General features: G+C 32.4%; 5 protein-coding genes across 6 annotated transcripts in view; 3 read left to right on the top strand and 2 right to left on the bottom strand.

The window, feature by feature from the left end:
* The window catches only part of LOC108755963 (RAC-gamma serine/threonine-protein kinase), a 4,651-nt gene extending 4,341 nt beyond the window's left edge, over positions 1 to 310 (bottom strand). Inside the window, exon 1 of the mRNA XM_018499457.1 lies at positions 22 to 310. Coding sequence (XP_018354959.1) covers positions 22 to 86 — 65 coding nt within the window. The 5' untranslated portion in view covers positions 87 to 310. The remainder of the gene's footprint in view (positions 1 to 21) is intronic.
* A 376-nt stretch (positions 311 to 686) lies between these two features.
* LOC108755961 (26S protease regulatory subunit 10B) lies at positions 687 to 2,696 on the top strand. The gene is made up of 7 exons (XM_018499454.1): positions 687 to 822; positions 1,059 to 1,138; positions 1,207 to 1,246; positions 1,406 to 1,542; positions 1,620 to 1,992; positions 2,095 to 2,358; positions 2,443 to 2,696. The coding sequence occupies exons 1-7, from the start codon at positions 726 to 728 to the stop codon at positions 2,631 to 2,633; spliced, it is 1,182 nt and encodes a 393-aa protein (XP_018354956.1). The 5' UTR covers positions 687 to 725; the 3' UTR covers positions 2,634 to 2,696.
* A 210-nt stretch (positions 2,697 to 2,906) lies between these two features.
* LOC108755962 (tRNA (guanine-N(7)-)-methyltransferase non-catalytic subunit WDR4) lies at positions 2,907 to 4,346 on the bottom strand. Its single transcript, XM_018499455.1, has one exon. The coding sequence runs from the start codon at positions 4,121 to 4,123 to the stop codon at positions 2,975 to 2,977; it is 1,149 nt and encodes a 382-aa protein (XP_018354957.1). The 5' UTR covers positions 4,124 to 4,346; the 3' UTR covers positions 2,907 to 2,974.
* Positions 4,347 to 5,581: 1,235 nt separating this feature from the next.
* LOC108755749 (protein lunapark-B) lies at positions 5,582 to 9,215 on the top strand. Of its 2 annotated transcripts, XM_018498970.1 has the most exons (9): positions 5,582 to 6,205; positions 7,136 to 7,177; positions 7,250 to 7,437; positions 7,533 to 7,725; positions 7,915 to 7,926; positions 8,079 to 8,319; positions 8,441 to 8,602; positions 8,684 to 8,875; positions 9,025 to 9,215. In XM_018498970.1, the coding sequence occupies exons 1-9, from the start codon at positions 6,179 to 6,181 to the stop codon at positions 9,150 to 9,152; spliced, it is 1,185 nt and encodes a 394-aa protein (XP_018354472.1). In that variant the 5' UTR covers positions 5,582 to 6,178; the 3' UTR covers positions 9,153 to 9,215. The 2 variants fall into 2 exon arrangements, with proteins under 2 accessions (XP_018354472.1, XP_018354473.1); XM_018498971.1 differs by lacking the exon at positions 7,915 to 7,926.
* A 2,347-nt stretch (positions 9,216 to 11,562) lies between these two features.
* Positions 11,563 to 13,233, top strand: part of LOC108755766 (nascent polypeptide-associated complex subunit alpha) — a 2,344-nt gene continuing 673 nt past the window's right edge. The window contains 3 exon segments of the mRNA XM_018499001.1: positions 11,563 to 11,651; positions 12,359 to 12,623; positions 12,897 to 13,097. Of these exon segments, the coding sequence (XP_018354503.1) occupies positions 12,369 to 12,623; positions 12,897 to 13,097 (456 nt within the window). The 5' untranslated portion in view covers positions 11,563 to 11,651; positions 12,359 to 12,368.

Below are 13,233 nucleotides of genomic sequence, written 5' to 3'. Positions count from 1 at the left end.
CCGCCGCCGCCGCCGCCGCCGCCGCCGCTGCCACCGCTGCCACCGCTGCCACCGGACGCTGCGACGTTCATCGCTGCGTCCCCCATCACTCGTTCTTCGATACGAACTTGTCGATATTCCGGCACTGTTCCAAGTTCCGTCTTACGTCGGGAATCTCACCAAAATCGCGAACACGCAGTAGCGGGAGTGGTGTGCGTATGTAAACTGGAGTAATCATAGATACGCGTGCGGCAGGTAATGCATATGTACATACACACTGACCGTCGACGGATGATCACGCTGAAACTGAGATACGTCAGAAGCGGCGCGACGATCGTTCCAAGTGTAAAGTCACGTTTTCATGGGAGGACAAACTACCAAATAAGTAGGTCTGTTTTTTCCAACTGAATTGTACGGTTTAACTTTTTTTTTTCTTTATATGCTGAAGAAAAAAAAGAAAAGAGGAATAGTTTAGTTGAAGAGAAGTACAGCTGAAAAGAAAGACTCAATAGTTATTAAATTTAATCCTAATAGTTATTTGATCTAACCAATCACATCAATCAGATCACAACAGATTTGCTACCGTTTTATGATTGTCTACTGAGATAGGACTATTCTTCTAGATCTGAAAGTATAATCCAATTAGAGCGAAGAAAATTTCCAATAGTTGCAAGACGGTTTTGACTCACGTCTTGCCTATCTGCAAAAATTCTGTCGGTGACAGTTAGACAGCAAAATAAGTAAAAATGGCGGTTACCATGGATTCTGTAAGAGAAAAAGGGCTTCAAGATTACCGAAAGAAGCTCTTGGAACATAAAGAAGTTGAGTCACGTCTCAAGGAAAGTAAGATATTTTCGTAAATATTATAAATTTTATATAATAAAATTTCATTTGCAAAGTACATATCTCGGAGGCTCATAACCTCTCACATCTCTCTTGTCAAGTTTTCTTTTGTCTATATTTTATTCGTAGATACGTTTTTCTTGTGATATTATTGTACTGATATATTTTTTGAACTTTTTATTTTATGTCTTACAATTAATTTATTTTAAAAACCATAAAATGTACGTACTTTTTAGTGAGAGAACACCTCAAGGATCTGACAAAGCAATATGACAAGTCTGAAAATGATCTAAAGGCGTTACAAAGTGTTGGACAAGTATGTTGTCGAAATGTTGTAACTTAATTTACCTTTATGTTCTATATTTTACGATCTTTATCTTATAGATTGTTGGAGAAGTATTGAAACAACTTACAGAAGAAAAGTGTAAGTAATCAATTTATATTGACTAATATATGTCTGCATCTCTATCTATATTTAATTTTAAAGATGGCTAAAAATTTCAAATTTTATTACAGTGGTGCTGTTTATATTTTGTAAGAACAATGAGATATACATTTAACATAATAAATATTTATTGTATAGTTATAGTGAAAGCAACAAATGGTCCACGTTATGTTGTTGGATGTCGACGTCAATTGGACAAAAATAAATTAAAATCTGGAACTAGAGTTGCTTTAGATATGACAACTCTTACGATCATGCGTTATTTACCACGTGAGGTAAAAAAAACTCACTAATTTATCTTTAGAAAGATTAGTTTCTAATTCTTCAAAAATTTATTCATATTGCTTTTTAGGTTGATCCATTAGTTTATAACATGTCTCATGAAGATCCTGGTCATGTGACTTATTCTGCAATCGGTGGTTTGAGTGAACAAATACGCGAATTGCGTGAAGTTATAGAATTGCCATTATTAAATCCTGAACTTTTTCAAAGAGTTGGAATTACTCCTCCTAAAGGATGCTTGTTATACGGTCCTCCAGGTACTGGAAAAACATTATTGGCAAGAGCTGTTGCCAGTCAGTTAGATGCAAATTTTTTGAAAGTTGTTTCGAGCGCTATTGTTGATAAATATATTGGAGAATCGGCTAGACTGATTAGAGAGATGTTCAATTACGCTCGTGACCATCAACCTTGTATTATATTCATGGACGAAATTGATGCTATTGGTGAGTATACGATATTTTTAATTTAAAGAAATATCTAGATTAAGAGAGAAAATTATAGGTTAAATATTAATAAAATTAATATTTATTTTTGCATATATATAGGTGGCCGCAGATTTTCGGAAGGGACAAGTGCTGATCGAGAAATTCAGCGAACTTTGATGGAGTTGTTGAATCAAATGGATGGATTTGATTCTTTGGGCCAAGTTAAAATGATAATGGCTACAAATAGACCTGATACATTAGATCCTGCATTATTACGACCAGGAAGATTGGATAGAAAGATTGAAATACCGCTTCCTAATGAACAAGCTCGTTTAGAGATTTTAAAGATACACGCTTTGCCAATTGCCAAACATGGTGAAATCGGTAAGAAACTAATTCATTCTTAATGTTTCAAATATTTTAAATATTTTGTTTTATAATATTATATAAATATACATGCAAATATAGATTATGAAGCTGTGGTTAAACTCTCTGATGGATTCAATGGTGCTGACTTAAGAAATGTGTGCACAGAAGCTGGCTTGTTTGCAATACGATTAGAAAGAGAATATGTAATACAAGAAGATTTTATGAAAGCTGTCAGAAAAGTTTCTGATAATAAGAAACTTGAATCGAAACTAGATTATAAACCTGTGTAATTCGATGTACAATATTATCATTTTATATTTCAAAAATAATATTAGATGTCTATTAATTTTATATGACCCCAAGTGGATCATTCAATATTGTCTTACTAAAATTATTTTAATTTTCTATAATGAAATTATATTTGTGTAGAAGAGAGTTTATTCAGCATTAACATATTAGCAAATTTGTATGATATAATTAATAACATTGATATAATCTAAAATGATTGATGTAAAATAAATATAAAAACCTTTATTTTTCTTTCTGATTTTGCTAGATTGTTGCGAATATTTATTTGCATATTTTACAAAATACTAAATATCGTATTTATAACATTTGTAAGAATTATAATCTACTTTGTATTGCCTGCAAGACGCATTTTTTTCTTTTTTTGATATTCCTTCACATTGTCATATGTTTTTTTATATAAAACGGAAATCGAGTTTTGTTCAACAATAGTATTGTTTAAAATTTGCCAGGAGGCATTGAGACGTTTAATTGTAGAATTCAGAGCATCGTAAGTTACAAACCTATCGTTATCAAATTTGAATACTCGCAGTCCTACATCTGTTAATACCCACAAATCTTGTTTGTATAAAAGACATTCGATAGGTTCAGTTTCTACGGTTATAGACTCCAAATAATTTGCTTTTAACTGTGTATTATTGTCGCCACTAATCTTATAAACTAATAGTATTTTGCTACTATAAAAACTTATTATAATTAAAGATTCTATTTTACTAAAATAATATACTCTGAGATACTTGACAGGCAGTATATCTACATATTCATCATGATCGAGGTCTTGATTAAATCTTTCTATGTCGCATTTCGATATCTTATCGTAAAAATTGACAGACAGTAGTTCACTACCATATTTATAGTCCCATAATTTGAAGACTCCATCACCACCGCACGATATTAGGACGCTCTTCTCATGAGGCAACTCTGAGATATTCGTCACGAATTTTTTATGTCCCAAGCAGTAAGATACAATGTTGTAACAGTTGGGAAACATGGAAACTCTTATTTTTTCTTCTCTATCAGCTGTTAGAACGTATTTCATATCTTGCGTGACAAGTACATCGAGAAGCATTGACAAGTGTCCCAAGATTAAGGTTCCAGCTTCCGTTGGACAACTGGTAGAAAACAGGTAAGCATCTCCAGCCCTATCTGCTATCACGATATCGTTGTTCGGTGAGAATCTCATTCTGCTTGCAGCCCTGCTGAGCGTTCGATTCGATAGAAGCTTGAAGTCTTTTGTTTCATACAAGCACAGTTGCCTGCCATTTGTGCATACCGCAAAATATTTCCCATCTTCTGAAAACGCCAGAGACGTTATCATGTGACAATCCTCGATATCCTTCTTGTTGTGCTCTGTCTTCTTCTTCTCCAGATCGGGCAAAATTATCGTCTTTTCGGTGTTATTGTCAATATTGTGCATTATCACACGTTCATTGTTACATAGAGCAACGTACGACTCGTACACAGAAAAGCTCATTGTTGTAACGTTCGTGAAAGCTTTTAAAATAATATTGTTGTTCGCAATGAACGAATGCAATCTTTAACAACGTACGTGCATCAATGAAACGATGCAACACGTTTACTTTACAACCTAACCTAATTTTTGCGTAGATGACGCGGTACAGTGATGAGATCGAGCACATTCAGCAGACACGACAGTTGAAATAAAACTTCGCTACTATTAGTGCATTTTTCTAGATATAAAGATCTGATTGGATAACCTAGAAAAATACACCAAACAGTGAATCAGCTCAACTGTTGAATTCGCTGAATCGCTGAATGCGCCTAATAGATCCGTCCAACAAAATGTCTGTTATGTAGTTTTCTACGCGCTGATTAGGCTATATTTTTCTATTTAGAGCTACATAAGGTTGATATTACGTTTGTCCAGGGATAACTAGTTAAAACGTTGACAGTTTTAAAAAACAATTAAAAAGTTAGTAACTTTTAACTTAACTTAGTTAATTTTAAATGCATTAATTTTTAACTTAATTTAGTTATTTTTAAACTTTAATTTATTAACTTTTTTTAAATTAAAAATTGCTTTACTTCTCTTAATATTAATATTTTTTTTCTATAAAGTCTTAAACATTAGAGAATTAATTTAGAAAAAGTACGATAATTTTATGATTGAGAGACTCTATAATAAGAGTCACATCATACGGTAGCCAGTTTTTATTGATTCGTTAGGTTTTGTCAATTCCCGCTTATATTTGAATAACACTAATTTTAAGTATCATAAATGTTATATTTCAGCAACATAAATATGAAATGAGCCTTAGATGAAGAATTATTGTAGAACAGTACTGCACATCCACCCATTTCCTAAATTTTTACGTTTTTCTTTGTAACAAATATCTAATCGATGTAGTTGTAATGCATGAGCAATCGTTTTAGAAGTTAAAACAAGTTAGATAAAGATTAAAGAAAGAGAAATAATGTAAACATATATCCTTCTCTCTTGCAAGATTCTACAAAAATACCTTATAATGTGACTCTTAATATATATAAATAACGTTAGAAATCGTGTAATTTTTATCGCTCTCGCTATTCCTTCGCATTGTGTCTGGAGCTTTAAAGCATAATCTACAATAAATTGCCAATACACCGTTGCCAATCGCAATGCTTCACGACGACCAATTAGAAGCATCACTAATTTACTATTGACGCTTCCGATTGGCTGTCGCCAAGCATTGCGACTGGCGACGAAGCGTTCGCGACTTATTGTAGACTACGCTTAAGGCCACTTTAACCAACTCCAATTAACTTTAATCACGATGAGTCCATTTAAATTAACCAATCGTATTTGTCAACGATAGATGCTCACTGCGTGAGTCAATCCTGCAAAATTAGTATTCTACCGTTGCATTTTTGAACGATAATAAATTCCAATAATCAATCATTAATGGTTAGTCAAGTGTTGACATCAAGTCAAGTCAACCGGACGTATAGGTATCGAAAGGAAAGCCGGTTTCCGCCAACATTTTTATCGCGCGATCCGGTTCGATTGAATTCAGTTTCGACCGAGAAACCGTTTGACGATTATTCCGCCGCGCTTACGTCTTCGTGAGTTTTCGAACGCACGATTTTATTCGGTTCCTCCGGCTAGTCCGGTCGGACTACGCACACGAGTGCGCGGAACGGTGTACAATAAAATCGCGTCTTGTTTGCGACCCGTCCGGGAGTTCGTAGTGTCGACGGGTTACAGCTAACAGCTGGACCGATCTCCACATTTCGTTCTTCTTCAACGTCACGCCGAACATGATAGAAATTATCCGACGGGCGACGGCACGCCGGACTATTCCGTAGACGATCCCAGGCTATAAATATCGAGATAAACGGCGCGACGGGGATTTAAATTTGGATCGTATCGAACGGCACAACCGGCCGGAGGGGTAGGACGAGGACTATTTTAAAACGATTGGAAGACGGTTTTATGTCGGTTTCGGTACGACAAGTATCCGACGCGTTTGCGATTGACGTCAACGAGATTCTCTTCGTATAGTCCGTCTTCGTGGTAACTGCCGTTAATATGGGGATAATACTGTCCAGATTTCAAGTGAGTATCGTAACGTGTCGAGATCTCTTTCTGTGACATTTCGTTGAGGTTAACACCAATCATATATGTACGGCGTTCCGCATTTATCTATCTGTGGTTAAACGAACTCGTCGAGCAACATTTCTAAATGTCATTCATGTCCTATTTATAGCCGTGAATCCGTTTGGATGACGACAGATTCGTAATCGCGTAGATTGCGTTAACCTTGGGGCGAAGCAATAACTTTGGGTTCTTTTTTCTAAACATAGCGAGACGCAAGACGGCGCGTAACTAGTATGATTACGTTTTTCTTTATCTGACATCTTTTTTAAACTGCCGCGTGTATACGAGTCCTTGGATTCGTCGTGATCGGGGAAAACGATTTTCCCGATGCCCACCATTGTCATGAGTAAACAAAAACGGTCGATAAATTTATTCCGCAGGGATATTGCGAGACCCAAACATTAACATTCAATGACGAACTTTGTTCTAATTTACACGCGTCATTATTGCGAAGGAATTATATTATGAATGCATGAACGATATGCATTGTTACTTTGTAAATTGAAGTCGAATTATCTTTTAGTATTTATTTAATTAGCTATTTAATTTATTTTTATCTTTTTAATCATACGAATATCTGTACAAAGCCTACTCCAAAAATATATAATACAAAGAAAATGTATTTTACAAATCTTATTTTTTCCTATCGTATTTTTTCAATACTCAATTTAATATTTTACAGAAAAACTATAAAAATATTGAATACTTTAGAAAAAATTTATGCTACAGTTTTATTTTTTTTCAAGAGAAATTACTCTTTATTGATCATGATTTTCGTTAAGCGTCTTTTTTTTATATAAAGAAATATATTTATATATTTAATAAGGTATACACATATATAATTATAATGTAAAATATATATATATATAATGTAATATATTTTTTCAGAAAAAAAAGACAACCATTGAAATTTTGGAGGGTCTAGATGCAGTGAGTATTATTTTATTGTTACTGCATGACATATATTATAAAATGACATTACGTAACTTCCTGTTTTAACAGCAAATCAAAGACATCCAACAGTATGGACAGACTACGGAACAAAGACACAAAAAAATAGTAGGAACTATCATCATTTATGGAGTTGTCCTTTATGTTATGATAGCATTCATCTTTTACTTTTGTTTCTTCCCAGCGTCATTATACGATCAGATCTTTTATATAACACCATTACTATTTTTTCCAATTTTGTAAGTATGCAAATATGAGAAACTTGTTGATTATAATCGTACAATATATGGATCTTTTTAACTAGGAAATGTGATCAAATATATTTTCCTTTCAGAATACTTTTAACAAAGAAAATGGTTTCATGGTATTATAATCGTAAAATTACTCTTAACCAAGAAAAATTGTCTACTGCCATGGCAGAAAAAAAGAAGATATTAAACGAAGTTACCGAAACGGAGACGTATAAGAAAGCTAAAGAAATATTATTAAAATTTGCACCAGACGAATTAACCAATAACATGTCACCTGTAAGTACATTTATGTTGATCTTGTATTTAAATATTACATTTAAATAAATATTATTTAAATATTTAGTTATAGATAATGCTACATAAATAAAGAAAACTAAAATTATATAATTTCTATTGTCTTATTTTACACTAATTTTTTTATAAATTTGATTTTACATTCATTAGATTTTATTTCTTTCTTTACAGTTAACTCCGAAGGTTTGTACTTCGAAACGCATAATACTTACGAGTATATATAAAAGTATATAAGAATAAAATGAAATGGTAGCAAAACTAGAGAAAATGAAACACAAGTTATATTATTAAAAGATTCTTTGTGAAAACATTCAAATTAATAATTTTGTTTATAGCTTATTTCCCATAGGATGTACGTACCATCTGAAACACCTCGGCGTCCTACGCCAGAGGCTGTAATATCTCCTCTAAATAGTGACTTAAGAAGAAGAATTGTAACAATTCAAAATCAGCCACAAAATACACAGATGGGTGTATCTGCTTCTGGTCAAACGACACCTCCCATTAGATCGATTAATCAACCTTTAAATGCTTCTTTCCAGTCTAGAATAATTAATCCTGCAACCATGAGTTTTCGTAAGTAAAAATATAATATATGATGATTTGCAAAAATATTGTACTTATACGTATTTTGAAGTATGTCACATAAATTCATTAATTATATAAAAATAATTAACGACTGCATATATGACTTTAGGATCACCATTACCACGACCTGTATTGCCGCAACAAAGAACAGTCATTGATCGTTTGGTTGACTATTTAGTAGGTGATGGTCCTGCAAATCGTTATGCTTTAATTTGTCGGCAATGTGAATCGCACAATGGAATGGCTCTGAAAGAAGAGTTCGAATATTTCGGTAAGATGTTCATTTTTTAAAAAGAGTTTTCCCTTAAAATATATTTTAATAGATGATATAAATATACATATACTTTTGCAGCGTACAGATGTTGTTACTGTGGTTTCTGGAATCCTGCAAGAAAACAAAAGCCTTCTGCTCCAAAATTAGATTTTGATAATCCTGCTACAACTTTGAGTGCAGAATCCGAAGCTAGTTTACCTCATAATACAGACGAAGAGACAATAAAACTTACTGACAATGAGCTGGAAACATGTACACATTCAGATACAGGTATATAATTTCTATTATTTTTATTATTTATGTTGATTTCTCGAGTAATTTAATTTAATTTTATTGCCAATATTTTTTATCTCTAGTGTGAATAATACATATGAATGCTAGAATAATTATCGGTATTTATACAATTTTGTATTTTATAGATTCAGATATTGAAGTAGTTGAAAGACCAGGCGAAACAGCTGACTCTCCTGAATCCGAAACCAAGGAATTATTAAAGGAGAAAAAATCCGAGGAGAATGAAGTACAGTCTGATGAAATTCAATCGTAGCACTCATAACTTTTCTATTCTAAAAAAATAACTAGCCTGAAGGCGAAAAAGGATATTTGTAAATTAGAATTTCAAGTAAGTTTAAAATTTGATAAAAGTGAAAAAATATAAATAAACAAGAATGGTAACGTCAATGAATAAAATAAAATAAATTAGATAAAATATGTTGACTTTCTTAACGTGAAAGCTGGAAATGTAAAATATCTTTTTAGATTATAGATGTAATCGACAATTGAAACGTTGCTATTTAATGGAAATTGTTGCTCTAACTTAGAAGTAACAAATATTATATATAATTGTTGATTATACTTAATATGAAATCAATAGACTTTTCTTATCTAAGTTTGATTATATAGTATTTGCGAAACAAGTTGTAAAAAAATGTATGAGGATTCTATACTTGATGATCATGAAAGATTATTATCATTCCAAATTTTTATTTAATCTAGCATTAGTGCGATTACCGAATGCAAAAGGCTGAAATAAGAGCAACAAATCATTAATCTAATTGTTTTTAAATACCTCGTAGATTTCATACAAATATTTATATATACATAACAATATTTATATGAAATTGCGTTTCATTTTTAGTTTTTGAGGCACAATTTAATCAAATGCAACAAAATACTTGAACGCATTGCATGCATGCGAAAAGTTCATGTTGCATATCAATTAATAATGTATTTTTTATAAGACTGCCTATCTTATCTGCAGTGGCAGATCATTATTTATATTAGGCCACAAATTTTTTTGAGAAGCTACACTGATCTTTCCTTCGTACATTTTAAGCTGAACCAACCATGCCTTTCATCTGAATATTGCTATACTTAGTTTCATATATTGCTTTATTAAATAAAAAAATAAATTACATTCTAGCGTATTAAAATTTAACTATTAATTTAGATGTAAGGCTATTACGAAACATAAATTTTGTTATGTAAATGCGTCGTCTTTCGAAAAGTATGAACGAAAAAAATGCATTTTGTAGCAGCACTATCTTTTTCATGGAAAATTATTTAACACTCAGATAGCTTCTTTAGATTAAATAGTATCATTATAATAGAAATTTGAGAATGCGCTCTACATTATATTACTTATGATTACACTCTACTGTGATTCTAGATAGGCTAATAAAACTTAAGATTATTGTATCAGCTCGAATTCGACCTTAACATAATCGTAAATTGTAAAAACTATTGTATTTTTTTGCTTCCTAAATAAGGAATTGTATTGTTATTTTAGTATGGTAAATTTATATGTGGAAAAGATACTTGAGCAATTTGGAAAATTCTTGGTATAATACAATTTTAGACAGAATTTAACTAGTTTTATTTTTTCACCTTGGTATATATCATGAAATTATTCGGAATGAAATCCAATTGGAATTATTCTGTTTTGTTTTTCTAGAAAACACAATAAAAATCTAGATAATTATTGAGTAATTCGATAGTGGAGTTCATTCCAAATAATTTCATAATACTTATCTTTATTCGATTATTCTGCCGATAATAATAGCAACAATGCCGATAATGCAATTTTTTTATTTATTCGAGTGTTAATATTAATTCATTCTAGTATTAATATTAATTTATTATTTACATTTCAATCATTTTGATCTCTCGTCTGTAGGACATGTTGAAACTCCTGTGTTTTATGTCATTGTATTCGTTATAGCGCATGCGCGAGAAATTCAATGCGGTTTTCAAAGAGTGTTTACCATACCTGTAATTCGATTCACGCTTACGACATTTAAAACTCATTGGCTGCGTTCAATAGAAAAAGCAGCTTTGCAAAAATAACATTTTTTAATATGATTATAAAAATTTTTATTTTTGTTTTCGCGTTAAGGAAAAAGTTACATGGGGAGTTTTCCAGTAGAAGCACATATCTTTATTTCTTTGATTATTGATCAAGGCTAGAATGATTCTTGTGTCAATCTGTGTCTCTGAGGGGTTCCGCACAATAAAAGGAACAGGGAACAAAGAACAGAGAATTTCAACCTATCAGAAATCATGTATTCTGGAATATACACAGTTTCTGATAGGTTGAAATTCTTATTCTCTGTTCTCTGTTCCTTTTATTGTGCGGAGTCCCTTACTGATTTCTTGAACGGACGCATATGGTGGATTTAAGCAATAAAAAATTGTTACCTCATTAACTTAATGCTTTCTCCACACAGAACGCGGCACTGTTTGCCGCGTGGTGAAAATTAACGTAGTAGTAACCAATCAATTTATCGCTTTTCCATAGGAACGAAAGAATGATTGGTTAGCGTGGCAACTTCTGTTGCGCTGCAAGCGTTGTTCTGTGTGCAGGAGCCATTATTATTATAGGAACATTACAACTTCACGTTGTACCTCGTCTAGATATTTCCATGATACATGGCTTCGTAAGCTGGTAAGCATGTAAATCGGCCTTAATTTATAGGCTTCAATTTCTACGTGAAAATAGTGTCCGTCTTATTCGTTCGTTCATTCGATCGGCGAATTACCGTGCAAGGTAAATCTAACGATTTTTTCGGCATCATCGTATAATTCGTTAAGAGACATACATATATCACAAGATCGAATGTCCTCCTTAATATTTGTGCTAATAGTATCGTGTGATATGTCTTATCGTCAATGATTTTAATGCGAGCGCTTAACGGGTTCCAAGGCTTCTAGCCATTGAGGCTTGTTTCCGACAATTTTTACTACATTATGTGGCCACATATAATGACGTGAAACTTCGTGACAAAACGTTCCGATTAAGATTTAACAGTGACGAGACGTGTCGTAATTATAATATACCGTAGCGAATCACGATATTAGGTAAAAATCACACAAAATCAAAATAAATTGCTCTTAGTGAATTGTTTCTCAGGCTTTTTTGGCGGACGCCATAATGTCCATTCATGATGATATTCGTGCGGGACTCGAGATTTCGCGCCAATGATCGCCGATGGCTGTTCGTCCGTCGATACTGTACGATTGACTCTTCATCGCGTACTTAATATCGAAAATATAGTTATCTCACTTCAACATTTCGTGCTAATCTATTTTGTTGAAAATTATCTGACCACTTATTAGATACACTTTAGGTGGGGTCATGCTCTATCCGACTTTAGCACGTGGTAGCTTCTCATTTTTTCATTTTATTTTTTTTTTGTAGAGATTTTACTTTTTTACATGGAGAATAAGATTTATATATGATGTATTTTTTTACAGATCAGTAAACATGCCAGAATTAACGGAACTTGACAAGGCGGCGAGCTCGGAGCCGACAAAGGTGGAGTTGGTAGGTATCGGTTCTGCAACTGATTCTGACTCAGACGATACTATACCGGAATTAGAAGATGCTGGCACTCCGGGTACCGTCGGTTTTCCTGGTACAACAGTCACTGGACTTCCTATTGATATGGTGTCCAAGGCCAAGCAAAGCCGTGGAGAAAAAAAAGCTAGGAAGCTCATGAGCAAATTAGGATTGAAGCCGGTAAACTTAAATGTTTTAATATTCTAATAAATTTATTTTTTTTAAATAAATTTATTATCTGAAATGTATTACAATCTCATACTCTTTCAAAACTTAACTTTTCAATTAATCTTTTATAAACTGAAACATATATGGGAGAGATGGGAGAATTGGGATTGAACTTATCGATTATGAATTTACTACAGATATTATTTCTATACATTGAGTTACATATGTCATCTCTCAAAATTTATTTTGTATTTAAGACAATGTTGCTTTGCTTTTTATATTCAGGTTCAAGGAGTCAATAGAGTAACTATTCGTAAATCAAAGAATATTCTGTTCGTTATAAACAAGCCAGATGTTTTGAAGAATCCAGCTTCAGATACTTATATAGTATTTGGTGAAGCCAAGGTAATGAAGTAACTCTGATTGTGTAATATATAATAAGTAGATCACATTTATTGAATTCCTTATTTTATGATGATTACTGAGGTTTCGTAAACTAACAGAAATTATTTGTTGAAAATACCTTGGCAGACTGATATTTGATAATTATTTATTATTACATAAATATTAATTAATATATATTTTTAATATATATATTTTATGTATTAAAACGTTATTTTTA

This window comes from Trachymyrmex septentrionalis, unplaced genomic scaffold (genome assembly GCF_001594115.1).
Source record: "Trachymyrmex septentrionalis isolate Tsep2-gDNA-1 unplaced genomic scaffold, Tsep1.0 scaffold9, whole genome shotgun sequence".
Classification (NCBI taxonomy): domain Eukaryota; kingdom Metazoa; phylum Arthropoda; class Insecta; order Hymenoptera; family Formicidae; genus Trachymyrmex; species Trachymyrmex septentrionalis.
The sequence above is the reverse complement of the archived record's forward strand: the minus strand, read 5'-3'. Positions and strand labels throughout refer to the sequence as shown.